We start from the raw sequence: 24,223 nt of genomic DNA on the forward strand, positions 1-24,223 counted from the left end.
CCGTCAAAAACACCAGCCACGGAACTGTTCCGTGTCATGAGCCTACTTTAAAAAAATATATATTATTAGTAGTAGTAAAGAACATAGGTACATCGCCAGTATGTACATATACAAAAAGTCAATACCAGAGGTGTAAATACAGAAAAAATATATGTGGAAAATAAATTTTAAAAAAGTAGTACATATTAAGTCAAATGTATCATCGGTACATGAGAAATTCATCATTCTCAAACACAATTCCAGTCTTAATTGCCTCCTTATTCTTAATGTTTCTTATAGTGTTGCCGTATTGGTGCAGTTCTTGAAAAAAGTGTTCAAAGCTTGGTTTGGAGTCTGCCCATTTCTTCTGGTAATGTGGAATTTTCCCAAATAACAAGATTAATTGGAACAAAATAGACAACATCTTTGTCCATCTAATTGCGGTCAAAACAAATAAAAATATCTTCATCCTTAAATTGAATTGATTGCCCAGTGTTCCGTCTTATAAGATGTTGAACATCAACCCAAAATATTTTAGTATTCACACAGTGAAAGAACAAATGGTTTATCAGTGTTTTTTGTCCCTTACGGTGCCTTCCAGGCAGGTTACTTTTGTAACTGCCCATCAGCTTTAAGTAGTTGTTTTACCAATACAATACCATTAGCAACCCACTTTTCATAATACAGAGATTTATTTTTATATTGAATAGCCTTGTTATTCCAAATCAACCAAGTAATTGGTTGGTGTAAAATTATGCTTGTAAATTAATTTCCAGGCCAGCAGAGCTTGTTTATGAAAATTTGATAACTTTACAGGTAATCTATCAATTTTGTAATCACATGTTAACAGAAATTTTACTCCACCAGTTAAACCAAATACATATTTAGGGAAAGCATTCCAAATACAGCCCTTTTCTTCAATCAAATTAGTTAACCATTTCACTTTGAAAGTATTATTTAAGGTTTCAAAATGTAATACTTCTAGACCACCATTCCTTCTAATGTTGCACAGGATGTCTTTTCTTAAGTGCCATGAGCCTACTGTGGGTACCCCTTAATACATCCATGGTGGGTACGCGATCTGTGCTGCCTGCACGATCCGACATGCGCACGCGCAAGATGTTCGCGCATGCGCAGATGATAATCCTATTACGACACTGCACGGTCTGTTCCACGCTTGCGCACCTTTGCACCGCGGGAATTTCATGGGGAGTGTGGAGGAAAGTGAAGGTTTGCAGTCACAGAAAGACTCAGACTTCATTCCACATGTAACCAAAATGTAACATGTAACAACTCCTTTATTATTTTGGATTGGCAACCAGGTAAAGACCTTGTAATGCATATAGCGTAATCTACATTTAAAAACATCACAACATCCCCACACTACATGTCACAAAAATAACAACGTTGCCAAGGCGTGGTACACGGACATCGATATGCGGTTTTGGATCAGTGACAACAATAAGTACTTAATTTAAATATCTTTATAAAACAGGCCCGCCCCGCCGTGAACAGCATAATGAATAACATAAAATGTAGCCTACAAAAATATGCCGCCAGTTGTGCTGCCTGGCCGTCAAGTGTTTCAATGCATGCCTGATACAAATAGTTTAGGAAATCCGCCACGTTTTCTACTACGTATTTTTGCGCATGCGCATATCGGATCGTGCAGGCAGCACAGATCGCGTACCGACATCGTTTTCTTCTTCTTCTGACTTTCCAGCAGACGAGAAGCCTTGTGGGAAATTGCCAACTACTGAATTGTCCTATCTACTCTAATTTAAAAGAGATAAAGCAAAAAAGTTATTTGCCATCCCTCATCCTATTCTCTAATAAACCAATCCTATCAATCTAGGCTCTGAGAGGGCCTGAAAGCCTCTCTAAACAGTCCCTGCGCTTCCTCTCCAGTAATTCCCACAATGTCCAAAATTGTTCTGGCAGCATCAACAACTATTTATATTTTCTCAGATTTTCCTTTCCGCCTCAGCAGCATTACAGTTAATCAATATGTCCGGAAATGTTGAGAACTTAACCTTGTCCTTACATAAATAATGATCATCATGCTTTCTACCTGACTGACTGACTTGAATCTTTACTTTCCTCAAGCCATAGCCTTCACTTTAACCTCATCTTCATGACTTCCATTTTCTTTTTTCTCTTCGGACAATCAGCTTGCCATGACTTATGATTCCCCCAAACTGATTACACTTGGGTTCTTTCCCACAGTTTCTGTCGCTGCACATCTCATCTCCACATTTACCACATATCCCCATATCATGTCAGAATCTGATTCAGAAAAGGTTTTATTGCCATAGTAAGTCACACTTACGTGGAATTTGCCTTGGTGATTGGTGCATACATAATAAACAAACATATTAAACATTAATATGAATTAAACAATAAATATAGGAACATAAATATGTACAAAATAGATGTTTAGCATAAGAGAAAGGAGGCAGAATGGGTTGAGTGCAAAATGCTAATTGGAATGGAAGAAACTGTTTTTATGTTGTGAGATTTTGGTCCTGATGGACCGCAGCCTCCGGCCAGAAAGGAGAGGTTCAAACTGTTTGTGACCGGGGTGAAAGGGATTCCTACACAAAAGCGAGCTGGGTCAAAATTTTCAACGTCTGCAATGAATAGCCCTACTGGGTGACTGATATGGTCCAAGAATAGTTACTTTGTCAGGCAAGTTTTCTGATTTAAAATGCAATATATCAGATCTTTTTTCACACCTTTCTGTGTCACTCATCCTAAACATGACTTTTTACCACTCTTCTACTTGCATCAAATGGAACGACATCAACAATCCATATGACCCTGAGGGCTGTGTTGTCTGGAGCTGTGTGCTCCTGGTAGGGTCTCCCAAGGCAAAGTGGTCTCAGGTGAGGGGCCAGACAAAGAATGGTTCAAAAACCCCTATGAATAAACGAGGTAGAGATGGAGTGACCCTGCCCGGAGGAAGCCCGGGGCCCCCGTCTGGAGCCAGGCGCAGATGGCGGGCTTGTCGGCGAGCGCCTGGTGGCCGGGTTTGCCACGGAGCCCGGCCGGGCACAGCCCGAAAAAGCTACGTGGCTCCCATCTCTCCAGCCCATGGGCCCACCACCTGTGGGAGGAACCGCTGGGGTCGGGTGCCTTGTCACATGGGTGGCAGCGAAGGTCAGGGGCCTCGACGGACCAGACCCGGGCAGCAGACACTGGCTCTGGGGACGTGGAACGTCACCTCTCTGTGGGGGAAGGAGCCGGAACTGGTGCGGGAGGTGGAGCGCTACCGGTTAGATCTGGTGGGGCTTATCTCTACGCACAGTCTCGGTTCTGGAACCGTACTCCTGGATAGGGGTTGGACTCTTTTCTTCTCCGGAGTTGCCCAGGGTGTGAGGCGCCGGGCGGGTGTGGGGATACCCACAAGCCCCCGGCTGAGCGCCGCTACGTTGGAGTTTACCCCGGTGGACGAGAGGGTCGCCTCCCTACGCCTGCGGGTCGTGGGGGGGAAAACTCTGACTGTTGTTTGTGCATATGCACCAAACAAGAGTTCGGAGTATTTGGCCTTCTTGGAGACCTTGACTGGAGTCCTGCATGGGGCTCCAGTGGGGGACTCCATTGTTCTGCTGGGGGACTTCAACGCGCATGTTGGCAGTGATGGAGACACATGGAGAGGCGTGATTAGGAGGAACGGCCTCCCTGATCTAAACCAGAGTGGTTGTTTGTTGTTGGACTTCTGTGCTAGTCATGGATTGTCTATAACAAACACCATGTTCGAACATAGGGATGCTCATAAGTGTACTTGGTACCAGAGCACCCTAGGCCAAAGGTCAATGATCGATTTTATAATCGTTTCGTCTGATCTGAGGCCGTATGTTTTGGACACTCGGATGAAGAGAGGGGCGTAGCTGTCAACTGATCACCATCTGGTGGTGAGTTGGGTCAGGGGGGGGGGGAAGACTCTGGACAGACCGGGTAAGCCCAAACGGGTAGTGCGGGTAAATTGGGAACATCTGGAGGAGGCCCCTGTCCGACAGACTTTCAACTCACACCTCCGGCGGAGCTTTTCGTGCATCCCTGTGGAGGCTGGGGGCATTGAACCCGAGTGGACAATGTTCAAAGTTTCCATTGCTGAAGCTGCGGGGAGGAGCTGTAGTCTTAGGGGCGGTAACCCACGAACACCGTGGTGGACACCGGTGGTCAGGGAAGCCGTCCGACTGAAGAAGGAGTCTTTCTGGGATATGTTATCCCAGAGGACTCCGGAGGTGGTTGCAGGGTACCGAAGGGCCCGAAGGGCTGCAGCCTCTGCCGTGAAAGAGGCAAAGCAGCGGGTGTGGGAGAAGTTTGGAGAAGACATGGAGAAGGACTTTCGGTCGGCAACCAAGGTGCTTCTGGAAAAATGTTCGCCACCTCAGGAGGGGGAAGCGGGGAACCATCCAAGCTGTGTACAGTAAGGATGGGACACTGTTGACCTCAACTGAGGAGGTAATAGGGCGGTGGAAGGAGCACTTTGAGGAACTCCTGAATCCGACTAATACACCCTCTATGTTAGAGGCAGAGCTGGAGGATGATGGGGGATCATTGTCAATTTCCCAGGCGGAAGTCACTGATGTAGTCAAACAACTCCACAGTGGCAAAGCCCCTGGGATTGATGAGATCCGTCCAGAAATGCTCAAGGCTCTGGGTGTGGAGGGGCTGTCCTGGTTGACACGCCTCTTCAACATTGCGTGGAAGTCTGGGACAGTGCCAAAGGAGTGGCAGACCGGGGGGGACCAGAGGGTGTGTGCCAATTACAGGGGTATCACACTTCTCAGCCTCCCTGGTAAAGTTTACTCCAAGGTGCTGGAAAGGAGGGTTCGGCCGATGGTGGAACCTCTTGTTGAAGAGGAACAATGTGGATTCCGTCCTGGTCGTGGAACAATGGACCAGCTCTTCACTCTCGAAAGGATCCTGGAGGGAGCTTGGGAGTATGCCCAACCGGTCTACATGTGTTCTGTGGATCTGGAAAAGGCGTATGACCGGGTCCCCCGGGAGATACTGTGGAAGTATAGGGTGAGGGGGTCTCTTCTCAGGACCATCCAATCTCTGTACGACCAAAGTGAGAGCTGTGTCCGGGTTCTCGGCAGTAAGTCGGACTCATTTCAGGTGAGGGTTGGCCTCCGCCAGGGCTGCGCTTTGTCACCAATCCTGTTTGTAACATTTATGGACAGGATATCAAGGCGTAGTCGGGGTGGGGAGGGGTTGCGGTTCGGTGGGCTGGGGATCTCATCGCTGCTCTTTGCAGATGATGTGGTCCTGATGGCATCATCGGCCTGCGACCTTCAGCACTCACTGGATCGGTTCGCAGCCGAGTGTGAAACGGTTGGGATGAGGATCAGCACCTCTAAATCTGAGGCCATGGTTCTCAGTAGGAAACCGATGGAGTGCCTACTCCAGGAAGGGAATGAGTCCTTACCCCAAGTGAAGGAGTTCAAATACCTTGGGGTTTTGTTCACGAGTGAGGGGACAATGGAGCGGGAGATTGGTCGGAGAATCGACGCAGCGGGTGCGGTATTACATTCAATTTATTGCACCGTTGTGATGAAAAGAGAGCTGAGCCAGAAGGCAAAGCTCTCAATCTACCGGTCAGTTTTCGTTCCTACCCTCACCTATGGTCATGAAAGCTGGGTCATGACCGAAAGAACGAGATCCAGGATACAAGCGGCCGAAATGGGTTTCCTCAGGAGGGTGGCTGGCGTCTCCCTTAGAGATAGGGTGAGAAGCTCAGTCATCCGTGAGGAGCTCGGAGTAGAGCCGCTGCTCCTTCGCGTCGAAAGGAGCCAGTTGAGGTGGTTCGGGTAAGGATGCCCCTGGGCGCCTCCCTAGGGAGGTGTTCCAGGCATGTCCAGCTGGGAGGAGGCCTCGGGGAAGACCCAGGACTAGGTGGAGGGATTATATCTCCAACCTGGCCTGGGAACGCCTCGGGATCCCCCAGTCGGAGCTGGTTAATGTTGCTCGGGAAAGGGAAGTTTGGGGTCCCCTGCTGGAGCTGCTCCCCCCGCGACCCGATACCGGATAAGCGGACGAAGATGGATGGATGGATCTACAACACCCTTTACTGAAACTCTTCTATTAAGTGGGAAACATGACACCTAACTAAACTAAACTCTAAAAGTAATTTTGAGTGCCTTCTTCAGCTGTATCTTTGACACACACACATACACATCCAACAATAACTAAAAATTCTTTTGATATTAACTAGTTTGACATTGTCAAGTTTGTTTTTAATCCAACTTGTAACTTTATGTTTCAACCATAGACTGTGAAAAATATTTAACAGTCTATGGTTTCAACCCACAAAACTCCAAAACTGCCCTTGCTCCCAGTTACATTCCAGCCAAGTGGACTTTTTGTCATTTTTGTTATCGTCACTGTGATTTAGAAATGGATTATTTTTTCTTCTTCTCCTCCCTGATTTCTTCCCACTGCTCCTTTTAAACTTGTCGACCTCTATCTTCCTCCTACGTCAGAGAGCCTCCCTGTTTTTTTGTTGTTTGTAATTGTTTTGTCTGAATCCTGACCTTTAAATGTGTCACTCATAAGAGTATTTGTGTTTTGTGAATGATAGTTATAAACGTGTTTAGAAATGATAAGGATCATAAACAGGATTCCATAGAAATGTTTAATTGTTGTTTGGTGGCTTCAAATTACTTTAAGCATTTAGGAACTGTGTAATAATTGCTCTTAATCGTTACCAATAAGTCCTTTTGCCACTGAGAAACGAAAATAGACACAGTTAAGTCAACATCTCTAGAACCTATTGTCTTAGCCAGCCCCAGTGAATACAGTTAAGATATTAAATGTGAGAGCCAATAAACATCTATCTGCACATAAAGTCCTACTGTAGTTATGCCACTAGCCGTACAAGACATAACTGTGACAAATCTATTCAGCTGATTAAAATTAATTACTAAAATAAACTAAAACATCTGCCTCCACACAGACTGCTATGACCACAGTTCAGAACTCATTAGAATGTACATGATTTTGGTTTTGTTACTTTGTATATATATTTTTTCTTTCAGAATTTGTAGGCAGTTGTGTTTGTTAACATTGCATCAGGCCTCTTCTGAAGCACATGTGGGCTGTTCCTGTGGCAAGGAAACAGAGGAAGCAAACTTCCTTAATATGGTCATCGTAAGAAGGTGTAATATGTAACGAATCAGAAACACTTACAAAAAACATGGTTTATTCTGTAGTTTAATTTTAAACACACTGACATGAGTCTCCACAAGCAAAAGCAGTGTTGATTTCACTTACATACAGAACATAAGACATAAGAAGCTTTAATGTCATTGCACTACTCTAACAGTATTACAGTGAAATTACGTTGGTACTCCCTGAGTATTAAAAAGCACAACAACCAAAACAAACAATAGTGCAAAAAAGAAAAGTAAAAAAAAAGAAAGAAGAAGCATTTTTCTCTAAAAGAGTTACACACTAAGATGAATATGAATTGGGCTGGGAGGTATGTCACCCTTGCTCTTATATCATGGCTTCTTTATTTCTTGTGTGTCTGTAGAGCATGAGTAGGTATCCCAGTGCAATGACGAGGATGGCGACGAAGAGGAAGAGAATACCAGCCCAGGGCCCTAGGGGGAGAGCCTTCATCAGTCCCAGTCCCTCTGCTGGTACCAAATTGCTCCGATGCAGCATGTACCCCAAAGCCCAGCCTACAGATGCTCCTCCCGCCTGCAAAAACACACGAGAGGACCCACTGAAACCACACTGAAAGCACACCGTGAACAAGCCTTTCAATTTCAGTGTTAACCTGAATCAATAGTTTGAACACAGACTGAAATCCCTGCAAATGGTTAACAAAAAGGTTTCATTTATTTCCTTTACTTCTGACCTTTTTCTGAAAAGAGATGGACGGAAGGGACTGCTCGTTGAATTTGTAGCCCTGCAGTAAGAGGACCTGGATGAAATTGGAGACGGCGCAGACATTCTTCATGTGTTTCTCTTTCTGATTTGTCCTTTTAGTCATCTATGGGTGGAAATACAGTCGGTTAAGATTTGTATTAGGTTATTCAAATCTCTATCAATTTGATCTTATCTACAATCACTGTAGACATTTCTAGAATATTCAATGGTATAGCAGATAACACAGGGGTCGTTGGGTTGAAATGAGAGTCTACTGGCCTAAGAACATGTTTGAGAATCCTCATTTATTAGGGGCTGGGCTCAGAGAGCTGTGTTCTCAAGAGTACCTCAGAGATGGTCATGTTGCAGATGAGTCGGATTGCCGTCTCCAGTCGACTTGGGGACGTGAGAGGCATGCGGGTGAGGTTGGTGATGTAGCTGTGAGCGAAGAAGAAGGCAGAGAATGCCTGTAGGGAAGATGGGACACTGGGTTAATCCAGAGTTACACAATCTTCCTGAGATGGTAAAGATTAGTTTTCAAACAAAGACACTGGAAAACAGTATGTTTTAGAAGGTTTAGACCCTTAGACAGATTTCTGCATTTCATTCCCTTTTTTCCCCAATTATTTTACATTCATTTCACAGACACTTTTGTATTAAGTGACTTACAATAAGTGCATTCAAATTCAAAAGGAACAATTGCTAGATGTCTTTAAAAATTGGACTTGCAACCCTCCCAAATAATCAGCTGAAAGAGTGCTACAGTAGAGACATAGGCGGAAATCGCAGGGGAGACGGGGGGATCAGGACCCACCCCATCTGAGGGTTGCCCCCCCCATAAAAATATCATTAAAACCATGCTGTGTATTGTATATAATATATACTTCAAATAATTGTGTAAGTACTAAAACAATACAAACACAAACAAGGTGAAAATTCATTTTAAGTTTAGAAACATTTTGAGCCCCCCCCTGGCGAGAGCGTTGTGCTTTTCTATCTTTTGTATATTGTACAGCTGGGGAAAGCACTGTCTTTAAAGATAATGTTGAACACTCCCCTATTATTGCTATCATTAAATGACCCACAAGTTTCGTGTAGGGGTATGGATGGATGGAAGCCACAGCGTACCCCCCATTACACCACTGAATGTTAAAAAAAGAGAATCGGGTAGGAGAGTAACATGGGGTGGAACTTTTTTAAAGTTCCTTCGGACATAGTCTCGCATTGCCAGACCTTCCTCCACAGCGTGGAGGGTCTGGCGAGTCCACGGAGTATTCCGGGATGGGAGAAAAACATGCTCTGGTTTATGGGCATTTCTGTAAACCAGTTACAATCGTCTTGGGCAGCGCTAAGCGCCGTATGGAGTAGCGTCGCCTCTGCGAAATAGCCTCAGGAAGGAAGTTGTTTTGGTTTAACGTGTACATTCAAAGATTGTTTTAGTCGTGCAACTGAAAACCCTGATTCAACAGATAGTCTAGCTAGCTGTCTGGATTTACCCTGCAGAGATCTGAGGAGCAGTTAACCAAAGTCCTCATAAATCCACAGAGTTTAAAATGCCAACACAAAGAAAGCCCAAGGCAACGGATATCCAGCCTAAATGAGTGAAATCCGGTGGAATTTCCGTTGGCAAAGGAGCAATCCCGGAAGTGGAACGTTGTGGATATAGACTACTTTGGACATAATCTTGAGCTTCAACATTTTTTGATTGAGAATGAATTGGACCTTTTGCCGCTTCAGCTATAGATCTGTCTAAAAGGCTCACTCACCATGAAGCTTCCTTTCACGTTGGGCTGGAAGACTCCATCAAAGGAGCACTTGGAATAAGAGCAGTTGTCGAAGGAGAAAATCTCTTTTACGTTGTCCAAGCATTTCTGGTAATCTCCCGTGCCCACTACTGATACAGACATCTGGGGGTTAAACTTGGCAGGTCTGTAGCTTTTAGTACACGGAGAATCAAAGACATCCTTCCCTAGCTTGATAGATGTATTGAACTGTTGTGGATAGCAGGGATTGGACACTTGAGGCTTCACACCTTCAGTCTGAAAGAGGCAAAAAAAGATAAAATGGAAACATTCTGATAAATATGAAAGGAAAGTGCAGCATATGACTAGTATAATTCCAGGTGAACATGGTAGAATAGGGAAACATTCACAAATTGCCATAACTTTAGAATGGCTGGTAGTAGATACAGTATGTGCAATCACACTTGTATGCATTTCAGTAAAAAGCACATATTTACATTGCCAGCTTTATCTACACCACTTTTAGAATTATTAATAAACAGGGTTACCTTTAGAATGACAACCAAGCCAAATCCAAAAAAGAAGGTGCACTCAAGAAGATGACTTCACAACTTATATAATATCATGTTCTGAAATTTTTTGGGAAATACTTTAATTTGCATTTTGCCGAGAGTTTGATGAGAAGTTTGAACCTGCCAGAAATGTACAGGTGTTGATAGGTGGATTTTGTTCTTCGGACAGTGCCAGCTGCCAGGCTAGCTGTACTCCATTGCCAGTCTTTATGATAAGCTAAGGTAAGCTAAATGGCTGCAGACATTAGAGTTGTATTGATCCTCTCATCTAACTTTCTGCAAGAAAATGATTAAACCTATTTTCCAAAATGTCTAACTATATAACTAAACTATTCCTCTGAGCATGTTTGGTGCAGCAGGTTGGTGTAGTCAATGCTGAGTTCACCCTTTAACCAGAGCACTCTGATTAAACATCCTTGTTGACAAGTGTACTGCAGAAAGACTCAGATGGCAGAGAGAAAAGAGAATCCTTAAAGCAGAAATCATGAAAGTCTTGATATTTCAGCCATATGTAACTATTAGGCTTATAACTTTTTTTAACAGTACCATGATAAGATGAGCCAGCAGTTTCCGCAGGAACTGGTCTTGGCCGTAGCATAGGAAGCTCTGGGTGTATATTCTGTAGGTTTGTCCATAAAGCTTTAGCTCCATCGCATTATCCTTGTCCTCCACCTTTTCCGAGGTCTCAAAAGCGATCTGTGTGGAAGCTCCGCCTAAATCCAAAGCTCCAATTGTCGCTCTGCCGGGATTCAGCCAACGCCCGACAAAATTATACTGAATGGCAAGAAAGGACACGTTAAGACATAACAATTTGAATTGATGTAGGACAATAGAAATATTCCAATTCTGAGCAGAGTTTACTCTGTGGGGAACTTCCACTCAAAAACACTGACACTTTCAAAACCCCTCTGTGTGGAATTGTGTTTTTCGCCATGCAACCAACATGAATTCATAGCAATATCCGTTGGTCACAGTCTGTCAGTCACTCCATCACTGCGGTTCAGAGTGACACATCTCAATGCATTGACATGGAATTTTATATAAATAGCCATGGTTCCCTGAGGATGAATCCTAATGACGTTGGTGATCCTTTGACTTTTTTTAATTAGCTCCACCATTGTGTAAAATTTCCCATTCCCATCAGCCTCAGCTGTAGGCTACTTTGTGTTTAGTGCTAATTTGCATGTCAACATGCTAACACGCTAACCTAAGGAACTGTACCAGGTGGGCAAGTGCAAAACAACAGTCCACTTTGGGTGATAATGCACCCTATCAAACTTCCACGTGCTTGTGGTCTTAAAGGGTACCTACCATTTTTTTTTCAACCTGGACCAACAATCTTTGAAATTGGTCCAGTATTAAGCGTGAACGCTGTAACCTGCAGCCACAGACCGGGCTGCATTGTAACCCTATGGGGCAAATGTTAAGCGTCAGTTTGGTGCTGTTTTTGCCACTAAAAGGCTCTGATTATTATTATAAGTATTATGGAAAGGATCCCTACAGAGATAGACCTTTTTAAAACCTCTTTGAGACCTTTCTGTTGAACCAGAAACAGCTCTGATGTCGCTAGCGCTAAACCCACCAGTCTTCCAAACAATACTTTTAGAGTGTATAGAGACAACATATTTTACCATGTAAATTGGTAAACTATGTGTTTATTTTAACCAAAACTGGAGTTGTGATTGTTGGAAAAGTGGGAAGACGACCCAAAACGCCTTTTCATAGTTTTATTTTGTTTCTGTCGACTTTCAATGAAGTGTAATTTACAATGCTAAAATTACTGTTTATTTACATGGAGTCTGGTGGGTTTAGCGAACGCAATTTCGCGGATGTTTTTATGTTTAAAAAAAAGCATTTAACTCTTTAACAATAAGACCGACTTCCTTAGAAATCCAGAGCAGGGGTGTTGGTCTTGGGGGGGACAACTCACACCCTCATGTGAGGAGGGTCCAAAAAGATGCTAGAATGAATAGCTGTGGATGCGGGGAGGGGCCGATAGAGAATGCCTTTCTACAGGGCCCAGAATTCTATAATACGCCCCTGTATTTGAGCAAACCACCACACCACACAAGGAACACACCGACTTATTGGGAATTTAGCTTATTCACCGTAACCCCCAGAGTTAGACAAGTCGATACATACCCTTCTCATCTCCGTGCGTGCTGTAAGGCTGGCTGACGGCTCCAGCGGCATCAGGCCAGCACAGAACATGCAGGTGAATGGTTCCAGCAATCCTACTGCTCCGATTAAGTGACAAAATAACGCCAACATGTTCCTATTTACATGTTGTGATTTATAGAGTCACAGCGTGTACAAAAAACAACGTAACGTGAGACACAGCCGTCTCAGCTGTTTACTGTTAGAAGATGGCTGTGTCTCATGTTACGTTGTTTTTGTACACGCTGTGACTATACAAATCACAACATGTAAATAGGAACATGTTGGCCTTATTTTGTCACTTTTGTCACAATTCAGAGCAGTAGGCTAGTTGGAACCAGTTACTTGCAGGATCTGTGCTGGGCTAAGCTAATGCTGGAACCGTCAGACAGCATTACAGCACGCACGGAGATGAGAAGGGTATGTATCGACTTGTCTTACTCTGGAGGTTACGGTGAATAAGCTAAATTCCCAATAAGTCAGCGTGTTCCTTTAAGAGCAACTCAAACCAGCAACATTTGATGCTCATCAAAACACCTGCACATTGTTTTCTATATAAAACCACATGGCGACAACATCTTGAAAAGCATCATGGGTTGATACGTGTCGACGTACACCAATGTCCTGTTTCACAGCATTGCAACGTGCATGCAGACATTTGTATCACCTTTGCCTCCCAGATCAGCACATCCTGGCCGCTGTTCCTTGGCTACTTCTTCTGTCGTTACAACGCATGTCTTGCACAAGTCAGGCACTTTCAATTCCTCCACAAAGGGGTTTTAATTTAACAGTGTTGGTTTCAGTGTGGATTCTTTCCTCTGTGACTTTCTTTATGTTGAACAGAAAAGTCAGAGAGCTCACCTTGACAAAGTTTTCAAGTAAGTAGTTGACTGTGACCCAGCCGTATGCCCCCTCCTCTTGTCCACTCAGGATGGTTGCCTCTTTGAATTTGAAAGGGTAAGACCGCAGTTTGTTTTCCACTTCTTTCAGTATCCGCCGGGTCTCTGTGGCATTGACTATGCTATTAAAAAGTGGTGAGAGTTAAATAGGGAATGACACAATATTTATTTCCTTCCGAGATCAATTTAAGTGCATTCATGCATAATTGATAAGAAGTGTGATAGAAATAATGCTACAATATCCTAATAATTAATAGGAATTTCTACTGACTTCAAGAGTCTCATGCCTGCAGTAGCTCCCAGCTGGAGTGGAGTTTGGTGGTGCCTGGATTTGGGGATATCCTTCACAGCTTGTTCCATACAGGCTGTCAGACTTTCTGCAGCCCCACCACGAACACCCGCATAGCTGGATATCCCTCCACCTTGTCAGGAAGAGAAAGTAGTTCTGCTTACAAAGCACTAAGCCTGACCTTCTCAAAAGTGAAGTTAAGGGTTTCTAAGGAAACTCTGAATACAAACAAGGAACAACTGGCATCTGGTAAAGCTGTAGAGCACTTAGGAACAAATGTCTTGCACAACACATAGCGTATTGACATTGCGTCTGTAATATTCTGATAAGTTTAGGATGGCATTGTGGAACTGAAAGTGAGAATGTCTTTACCACCAGGGCAGTCTGGAGCATTGGTTCAGGCAAATTACAAATAAACATATTTTCTCCCTTACTTAGTTTTGAAAATATATCTTTGTAGATCTCTTAAGATTTTTAATGGAGGTGAATGGAATTTTTGGAAATTTAATTTTTAATTGTCATTTTTTATTGCTGTAAGCATCACAAGTTGACCTGTACTGTATTATGATGAATTTTAAGTTTCCGAGATGGATGTATCTCAAAACCTGGGCTAATTAATCCAAAGTGAACTGCCTGGCTAGATACCACAAAAAATATTTGTTTTGGTTATATCAACCGTAACTGTATTTAGGGTTAGACTGACCTAACATTAACACAGAGATCTTCAACAGAGGGTCCATGACCCATAGGGGGTCCTCAGAGTTACTTCAGGGAGGGGGGGCGCCAAACTATGTTAAAAAAAAGTTTTTTGAAAGTTTCTTTGTTTAAAAATTTAAATATGTCTGAAAATATACATTAATATGAATCCAACATATTAATAGCAAAGATAAATTGGCCTATTTAGGATAAGCTTACTATATAGGTAAGGTAGCCACTATGATAGCCAAACATTTAAGCTTAAGGATTCACTGTGCCTTCCAAATGTATATTACATGTTAAAACATGACGAATGAATAATAACCATTTATTTTAATATTTAGTTTAGTTTAATATCTACTTTAATATCTACTCAATTGTATACAATATATGCAGTAGGGGGTCTCTCTTCGGTCTCTCTTTCAGCTAAGGGGTCCCTGGTCTAAAAAACTTTGAAGACCCTTGATTTAAAATAAGGGTACAAATCATACACTTAGGTAATGTTTAGCTAATGCATGACTCATGATGATTAAATGCATGAACTACAGCAGGATGCATCAATGAAGGATCAAGTCACTATGACTTTATGTTTAGATCACCAATTAAGGAATGTTAATTCACATTGACTTCATACAGCCATATTAGCTGGATACCACATACATGAAAGTTTATTTCAGACCGATGCATTTGCTCCACCTTCCTGAAAGGAGAACAGTAACTATTCTCATAGAAATATAAAGCTATTTTTTCTCAATTCTAGTCTATTCTTCTCTAATTTGTCATTTGGCACCTGTTAGATGATTCTGGTTTGGTGCAGCAACATGTAAATGTTTGCATTGGACAACCAGTTTGATGATTAAAAAAAAAGCTTTATATTTCCGTGAGAATAGGTATTGTTAACTTGATCACATCAATTAATGTATTAAATAACTGTGAATTACCATTCCTCAATTGATGATCTGTTAATGTAAACTAGGCCCAGAAAGTAGTAAGTAGTAACTTTATTTGCTAATGGTGAGCAACAGGAATTCCTGATAAATCCATCCTGCAGTAATTCATGCATTAAATCACCATAAGTCATGCATTAGTTAAAACCACTGGAAACCCAAATCCACAATAGCCTTCTAATTATGCCATTTAGGATCTTATATACATAATACTAAGTATCTACAAGTATTACTAATTAATTTCAATCCAAATTCGAAATAGTCATTTAAGTTTCTGTTAAAGGGTAACTACCGTTTCTTTCAACCTGGACCCTATTATCCTATGTTTTCTAATATTGTCAGACACATATTAATCTGAGCCTGTCAGTGGCAAAACAGCGCTTTTGTGAAGGTAAAGACAAGCTGGACAATTGCCCTATTAACTTACATTGTAGCTTGTTCTGCAGCTGCCGACGGCAGCGATCTTGCTTATTATTGGACCAATGTCAAAGATTGTTGTTCACATCAGTTACTTAGACACAAAACCATAGGAAAATAGGAAAAGAAATGGTAGTTACCCTTTAACTTTCCTGGTATTGGGTTTTAATTGGGCCCATTTCCCATAGACCAGTTTAAAAATTACTTACATGATTTTGTACTGTTATTATAAAGGGTTAATGATTAATCTGTGTGTTCAGGGGAGAGTGTGTTTGTCCCATGTTGGTGTTTCCACTTTAAGAACATAGTTCTAAGAAAATGCTGAATACTGGTTACTTTTTTTTAAAAATACTTCTTTGCCCTGAACAAGACCTCTCAAGCAGTACTTCCTTCCAGACTGCAAGCTAACCACAACTAGCTGGACAAATCAAATACTGACTGGACTTCCTGAATCTTGTCAGTATCAGTCTTTAAAGCCTCAACTAGGCAAACCTTATTTTAAAGCAGTGATGCAGCCTTTATTATGCCAGCCTTCTCACCCACTGGGAGCAGCTTACCTGCAGCATTACACTCGCTGTGCTGGGTAACAATACCAGTGTCATTTTGCTTGTCAGCCGGCCATTTGTAGATGTACATGGAGGTGTGGGATGAGCCTGCATCTAGAACAATTCCATACTGAAACAGACAGATTACATGTCATTTAGCAGACGCTTTTATCCAAAGCGACTTACAATTACTATATATACCAAAGGCATGTGTCATATCCACTGCACCATCACCACCCCTATGACCACAGATCATTAAATGTCAGAAATAATATGGTAACGGAACATACAGCATGCCTCCAGTACCTCATTTTAACTATCATTAATGTAGCTCAGAACATGGACTATCAAGTTAATCTAATATATTGCTTTGCTGATGGCCTAATTTGACATACTGGCCCTCTTCCCCTCTCCCTCAAACAGAAAAGGGTAAAGACTGTAGACCCTTTTTCTATAGACTGGTTGAAATCCAATTTTCTATTTTTGCCACATCCACAGCTGTCCTCCGGCTCCGCTGTCCTGCCCGTCTATCTGTGCTCTGTCCCCAACATTTCTTTTTCGCTCTCTATCCGCTCCTCTTTCCTCCTTGTGTCTCAGCCATTCATAATACAAAATAAAACACCCGAAACACCACACTATATACAACATAAGAAAACTCTGGCTGCCTGGCTCCACTTTGTGACATATATACATGTAAAAAGTATAAATATTGGCTATAAAATATGAAGAAGAAGTATTTAATGGCCACGAAATACGTATCTTGAGGCCTCAAGATACGTATCTCGTGGCCACGAGATAGTTATAATTAATTTTTTTTGACAAAGTGGGACCAGGGGGGCTACGTACCTTTACTACATTGCCCCTAAGAATTTTTTCTTACTTTTTACTACAAAAGAATCAAAAGAAATTTGGGTTACACTTTACTTGAAGGTATCTACATAAGAGTGACATGAAATTGTCGTGAACGTGTCATAAACATTATAAACAAGTCATAAACCTTTATGACATAATGCTTCTTTTAGTAAATGTCATTCGGTTTTTGTCATGAGAAGTTATGGTTAGGGTTAGAGTTAGGGATAGGGTTCTAGTGTCATGTGTTCATGACAGTGTCATGTCACCTTCAAGTAAAGTATTACCGAAATTGGTTAGACTGCAAAAAATCAGGTTTGGCGAATCATTTCTCCTAGATTGTTAGTGCACGCTCCATTTCAGTTGGTGACGTTTGTTGCCTATCGTCAACACCAAAGGCCAAAACTAAAAAAGAAGAGGAGGAAGCATAACTGATAGCATCATGGAAGCACCTGCTGCAGGCTCAGCCGCCAACATATGTCTTGCATTGCCAGACCTTCCTCTACAGCGCTGCGGAGGAGGGTCTGGTTAGTCCACACATCATTCCGAGATAGGAGAAAAACGTGCACAATCGTCTTGGGCGGTGCTAAGTGCCGGACGGAGCCCCGGTGCCTCTGCAAAATAGCCTCGTGAAGGAACTTGTTTTGGTGGAACATGTGTACGTTCAAAGGTTGTTTTAGTCGTGCAACAGAAAACTCAGATTGGACAGATAGTCTAGCTAGCTGTCTCAATTTACCATGCAGAGATCTGAGGAGCAGTTAACCATAGTAAAGAAATGCAAAGAAAGCCAAGAGGGTCTGGCTGCAGACCTCCAGTGTCAGGCTGCTTCCGTTGCAGGCTCCACTCTCAGGCTGCCTACAGTGTCAGGACCAGAAATAACAAACTTTTTGTGCGTGTCTTAAAGGAGTCTGGCTCAATCTGTTCCCACGCTAGCCTCCAGCTAACGTTAGTTTAGCTAATAGCTAATTTGGCGGACGGCTAGGTGATTATAGCGGTCTGCCGTTAGCCTCCACCGGGAAGCTAACGTTATTTTAGCTAACAGCTAATTCGGCTAACCACTAGCTGAGACAGCATGTAAACTTTAAAAGACACTCAAAATAAAACTTGAAAATAAACGTTAACATATATAACAGCTGTTACGTCATTACGAATATCTGCAGTCCAAAAAGCAAAGCTGGCTGGACTGCTTTGCTGGCTGGACATTGTTTTTTGGGGATTTGTTTCCTGTGTGCCAGTTAGTGTCCAAAACCAGCTGTAAGTTAAAAGATTACCTCTAGTTTTTATGTATTGTGATATCACCATGTTTCTAATTCTACACCGTTTCTGCAGGTGTTGTTTTTGATATTTTGAATTTCTCTAAAGAAGATTGCAGTGCCAATTTGTCATTTTATTTTCATTATTTGTAAATAAACCATCTGTTGAAAACGTACAAACCGGTGTCTCAGGTTTACACTGTGGCTTGGGGCATAATAGCTGAGATTACTTGAGTATGTATAACCCTCTGAGCAGACATTAACTTGTGTCAATAAATACATTTTCCATTAGGAAATGCATATTCCATTAAGCTCAACGTTTTTACATGGACTAATGTCGCTAAACTATAGGCAATGAATGGCGTTTATTTTGACACTTGATGTAGGCTAATGCGATAATAATGCTGGTAGACTTATAATGCAACGTATAAATTAATGTTTTTTGTGTTAGTGTTGATTAATTTTAAATTAATTAAGAATAAATCAACAACAAAAGTGTCTATACAGTACAAAGTTTATTGCACATAAGAGATCGTCAGATAACCTGATTGTCAGTCAAACGTTAACCACCGTTAGCGTAACTTATTTATTACAAACCATCCACATTCGGTATTATCATTCGGCAATTTATTCGGCAATTTGCAAACGTAACCCTTGGATTCCAGGTGTTCAGTCCTTTAAGAGACGCACAAAAAGTTTGTTATTTCCGGTCCTGACACTGGAGGCAGCCTGAGAGTGGAGCCTGCAACGGAAGCAGCCTGACACTAGAGGTCTGCAGCCAGACCCCTCTCAAGAAAGCGGAAGGTAACGGACATCCGGCTGAAAAGAGTGACATCCGGCGGAATTTCCGGCAGCAATGGAGCAATCCCGGAAGTGGAATGTTGTGGATATAGACCCCATGATAACAGACGATGATCACCCCAATGACAGTGGTGAACGGGGTGGTGATGAAGATAACGTTACACACCTGTTTCCGTATTTGCAAGAAATGTTTTTGTGTGTTGGAGTGAAAGATTCTTCCTCACAAAGAAAATGAAAATTCTGTTTTTCTTTATGTTAATGTCAGACTTTGAATTTGATGTTTTAGGATGTGTGGAAACCCTGAATATTATGCTTTACTATGAGGAAGCCACAATAAAGTTCATAATCAAAGTTTTTTTTTATTAACTTTTACTTTTAATAATTTAATAATTACCTACATTTAATATCAGCAAAATGCTTAACCCTCTGAGGGCTATGGGCATTTTTAGGTATCTTCTTGAATTCTCCTTTAAGGTTTTTTGCATATAACCTGATCCCCATGTGTTTCATATCAAAATGTTCAGAACAAACTCAGCTTTCCGTATAGTAATGCCCCAAATTGTTCCACATCAATGTATAAATAGATAATTTGGCTCTAAAGTGGAAATAGCTCAAGTCTCCTGTGAAAACTTACCTACCCTCAATTGTTTTGGTGCTTGAAATGAGTTTACAAAAGTATAAGGTTCACAAAAGTAGTATAATATATGAATAAAATAGTAAATAAATGTCTGAAATAAAAGAATTTAATATTGCTTTTTGAGTAGGACTGTTGTCACACATCGCTTGGACTCGCCGGTGCGTCTTTTGTCCACAGAGGGTTAAGTACAGTAAATATCAGATACTTTTACTCAAGTCATATTCTAAAAGGTGACTTTGACTTTTACCAAAGTCATTTTTTGGTAAGATCCTCATACTTTTACTCAAGTATTGCTTTCGAGTACTTTATACAAGACTGGACATATTTCACAACCCCTCTGATAACATAGGTTCACTGACTACACCTGTAAAAACCAAATTGGTGTTACATTTTGTGTTACATTTTTTTTATTTGATGTATTTGTATCAGTAGTTGTAACTACTCTGTGTTGTACAACTTGCGTAGGCTTGTTCTCTTTAGTTGGCACTTTCTGGGCAAAAGACAGGATGTGGCTAGACCTCCAATTGACAATTTTGCAACTTGTACTGTACATATTCTTTTAGATTATCACCTTTTGTGGGTGAACTCATTGCTTTTGCAAACACATACTTTCATGAGACTAAACGTACAGATTAACTGATTTGCTATAAAGCCCTGGGTTATGTTGTTATGTATTGTGGTGTCTTAACTCATTCTGCAGTGTTGACTGTCTGTCTTTGTGTGGCCTTTTGCAATGACAACTTCAAAGCATCACACTCTTCTGTAGGCAAATGCAGCATAAGGCAGAATGAGACCAATTTCTTTTCAAATGTATTTCAAAGTGTCAGCAACATTAACAAAAGGATGAGCACATGAATAGTGTTCTCAGAAAAAAATCTCAAATAAAACACAAACAGCTTCTTTTATCTTGCACTCTTTGTCTGTTTCTTTCTTGTCTTGTCTGCTCGCTGGTGCTCTGCATCGCTTCCTCTCTAAAACACACCTTTGAATCCGTTGAGCTTAGCATCTATCACGCAAAGTGGTAAGAACTGCGTGTTTCATTTTGAGCATTCAGCAAACACACAGACCGCTGAGCAAGTTAAAATCAGGACACATGACGTTCAAAACTGGCCATTGTCTGATGATGACACAACAGCTGAGAGGTTTTTCAGCAACAGTAACAAGTGAAACACATATTTGAACTTGTGTTCTAATCTAACAAGCTACTTGTAAATTCACTATGTTTTAATGTAGCCTAGTTGTGGGTGGTGCCATTTTATGTAACCCAGAGTTAGGAAGCCATTTAAATAGTCAGTGTTTTAACTGTAACTGTAAAAAACAAAAACAAAACAACAACGTGCCCCTAAAGCATCCCCTGCTTTATCATCTATTTTAAAAAGAAAATGGGACAATAATTTACTAAATGAACAAACATGCTGTTTTGAAGAAGACTTGAAAGTAGGGACTGCCACTTTGGCATTGGCTTCACTTTTCAGACCTAGAAGCTTAGTCAATTATTTTTTACAGTCTATGATTTTAACATACTACACCAAAAAGGATTGGGGTGGTGACGAAGGCTAAACCTTATTATTTTGCATATATGTTTCACAAGTCCCTCCCTGGGGTTATGTTTTCTTTGAGCCCTTCTCTTGACTAAAGAATGTGCAACACCCTCCCCACAACATGTTAACAGTGTGTATTTCATTTAACCCCAATTTAACAATTTCAACTTTATTATCTTAATAATGAAACTTCTAAGGTGCACAACCTATAGCCCACATTCTAAATCCCTGATGCACAAGGCGTCCTCTGGATATGGCAAAGCATTATGAACAATGGTGCAAGTAAGAGATGTGCAGTATATTGCAAAGAAAGACTGTAATAGAATATAAATCTAGGATGAGAACAAAAGATCCTCCCCTGTTCTCATAAGAAAGTCAGACTGCCCCACATTCAGCCAAAGGAAAATTACAAGGCAATGCAAAAAATTTAATTTTCGTAAGTAAGTAAGTACGTAAACTTAATTATAACTTTCAAAACCATGGTAACAAGGTCCTGTACAGAGCAACATTAGTTAAAACGGGAGGAAACAGTATGACTAAAAACAAACGTAATTAATATAATGATAATACAGTAGTATCATAACAATCTGCATCTTTTGAAAAAAAACTATACATGTAACCTGCCAATTATAAGATGATGCATAGCCTACGTTAATTCTTTTCATTACCATGTATTCAGGTGGTGTCTCCATGTTTTTAGCAGGATGGACCACCAGCAGAATCCCGACTATCGCCAGTATCAGCAGCACAACCGCAGGGAGTGTTTGGGAGTAGCGGAGAGCCATACTGGAGACTGTGCGTGCGCTCGGAGGCTCCTGGCAGCTCTGCGTAAAAGCGCGGGAGCACTTAATGCTCAGTACTGAAACCGACAGACATACAAGGCGTGCATTTAATAGTTGACGGCTGTGGGTTTGGTCTGACCTTTTTTGACGTGTCATTTGGTAAGTTCCCCCCGCTTCCTCTCACTCCTGCACGAACCGTCGCGCATGCACACACGCACTTTGATGGGTACATTTTAGATTTAAGTTATTTCTCTGACTGTATAGTTTGGAGCCCCAAAGTGTTCAATAGTAAATACATTAACACGTATCTATTAAGTGAATAATCACACGAATACATTGTGCAAAATATATAAATGAAACAATAATGTCTAAAAAAAACCCTCATATTTAGGCTATTACACTTTTAGTATTGACATGTTTATTTCAAAATGTACTTTTTTTAAAAGTCTGTTTTATTTCATCGTGGTATTTTCCCATTTACATTTGATTTAATGCCTCTATATAATTTATAATGTCACATGTCATAATGACACATATTTAATGCCTGTGTTGGTGTCACCACCTTCTCACATTTCCAGTATTATTAGGTATTTCTGTATGTCTACGAAATCAATAAGATTTCCACTATAACTTATTACAATAAGAATAATGAAACAACATTTCATAATAACAGCTCATTGTCTTTCTGCTGTGGCCAAAGATGGCAGCTCATCCTCTGGCAGCTAGAATAATTAAAGACACAGTCGGCAGGGTTTAGTTCAGTTTCTCTCCAGGCCGAGTGATTTGTGCCACCAACCACAATTACATCTCATACTGCTCATCAGCTGCTGGACAAAGAATACTTCAGCAAACAACTGTCAACTCAAAATGATTACCACAGAAGTATAAAAGCATAAAAATTGTTGCTGTAACAGCTCATAAAACAGCTGGCAACCACTATAGGGTTAATGCTAATGGCTGAGTAGAGAGACAATTTGGAGAAACGTTAACATTATCAAAAGCCAAAAATTCCCAAGAGCCAAACTGAGATGATTAATGAGCAGCATGCATGCCTCACTAAATGATGTTCTGCTAAATCATTCTGGAGAAAAAAACACTTTGTCCTCCTAGTCTGGATCAACGGAAGTAAATTTCCAGCAGTGGCGTAACAAGCCAACACCGGGCCCCTATGCAGGATTATCAAGGTGGGCCCCCCCCACAACTACAGCACGTGATGACGGCACAATGTCCACGAGTAAGCTACCATGAATAGGACAGGAGAGGATCATAGAGACACAGCATAAAAGAGATGAGATGACTGACAAAATCAGGAGTAGCCTACGTGCACCACAACAACAAAAAAACACTGGTGAATGCGCACCATAACACATGAAAAACAAGAGCAGTCCCTCCAGGATTTCGCGGCCTTCTTTTGAGATTGTTGCGGCCCAAAATGCCTGATATCACGGGAGCTTTTGTAAAATATTGCGATAAAAGTTGCAATGTCCTTTGTATGTTTGTTGCAATGAAGTTGTGGAAGAAATTTGCAATTTTTTTGTTTAGTTCTTCACTACCGTACTTAAGTACTAAAAGGCTGTATCTGTACTCTACTGGAGTATTATTTTTTTCTCCTACTTCCACTTTTACTTGAGTATATATTTTCGATGAGTTTAATACTTTTACTCCGATAGATTTTTAATGTGCTGCATCGTTACTTGTTACTGTTGTGAATTCCTCACGCTACGGAGACTGTGTAGGTTACAGTGTGTGTAGTTACGGCTACGTAATAATAATTACATAAGTTACGTAAGAAATCCCCGAGATCGCGTCGTGTTTCTTTTCATTACGGCGATCGCCTGTTCAGAAGTCAGAGACGATGTAAGTTTGTACTCTTTATATTTAGTTATTGTTGCAGCAGATTAATCTATTCCTGAGTTGTTTCAGTCTGCAGTGTGTACTGAATTTAACCGTTTGACCCTGTGATGTGAAGCAGCTAGTTTATCTGTATTGTGCTAGCTTGCTAACTTTCCTGTAGCTACATCACACATTTTATTTCAGTATGTGTTAATAAGTGATTAATAACCCACTGTTGTATCAGATAATAGTAGTTATAACAGCTGTGACATTAATGGACCTTTTGGGGTTTATTTCAGAAACTTCCTTCATATCCAGCAATGTACAGCTTGTGACTGCCTTAATACCAAGTAGAAAGTTGAACTCCAACAATATGATATTCAGAATTTGACTGCTTTCT

The 24,223-nt window shown here is 41.3% G+C and overlaps 1 protein-coding gene across 1 annotated transcript; it reads right to left on the reverse strand.

Annotated features, from left to right (window-relative positions):
• Positions 1-7,172: 7,172 nt before the first annotated feature.
• LOC114555527 (ectonucleoside triphosphate diphosphohydrolase 2) lies at positions 7,173-22,121 on the reverse strand. The gene is made up of 9 exons (XM_028577975.1): positions 21,877-22,121; positions 16,140-16,257; positions 13,505-13,655; positions 13,196-13,355; positions 10,724-10,951; positions 9,630-9,902; positions 8,211-8,330; positions 7,853-7,987; positions 7,173-7,692 (listed from the first exon to the last, which is right to left on the reverse strand). The coding sequence occupies exons 1-9, from the start codon at positions 21,991-21,993 to the stop codon at positions 7,486-7,488; spliced, it is 1,509 nt and encodes a 502-aa protein (XP_028433776.1). The 5' UTR covers positions 21,994-22,121; the 3' UTR covers positions 7,173-7,485.
• Between the last annotated feature and the right edge of the window lie 2,102 nt (positions 22,122-24,223).

Source organism: Perca flavescens, chromosome 5, assembly GCF_004354835.1.
Source record: "Perca flavescens isolate YP-PL-M2 chromosome 5, PFLA_1.0, whole genome shotgun sequence".
Lineage (NCBI taxonomy): Eukaryota > Metazoa > Chordata > Actinopteri > Perciformes > Percidae > Perca > Perca flavescens.

What these genes read in the sequence shown, in the direction of transcription:
- LOC114555527 (XM_028577975.1), bottom strand. Translation starts at nt 21,993, where the DNA reads ATGGCTCTCCGCTACTCCCAAACACTCCCTGCGGTTGTGCTGCTGATA. An exon ending in AGACACCACCTGAATACATG is followed by an intron (nt 16,258 to 21,876) that starts GTAATGAAAAGA and finishes TGTCTGTTTCAG; the next exon opens with TATGGAATTGTTCTAGATGC. An exon ending in CAGCGAGTGTAATGCTGCAG is followed by an intron (nt 13,656 to 16,139) that starts GTAAGCTGCTCC and finishes CTTCCTGACAAG; the next exon opens with GTGGAGGGATATCCAGCTAT.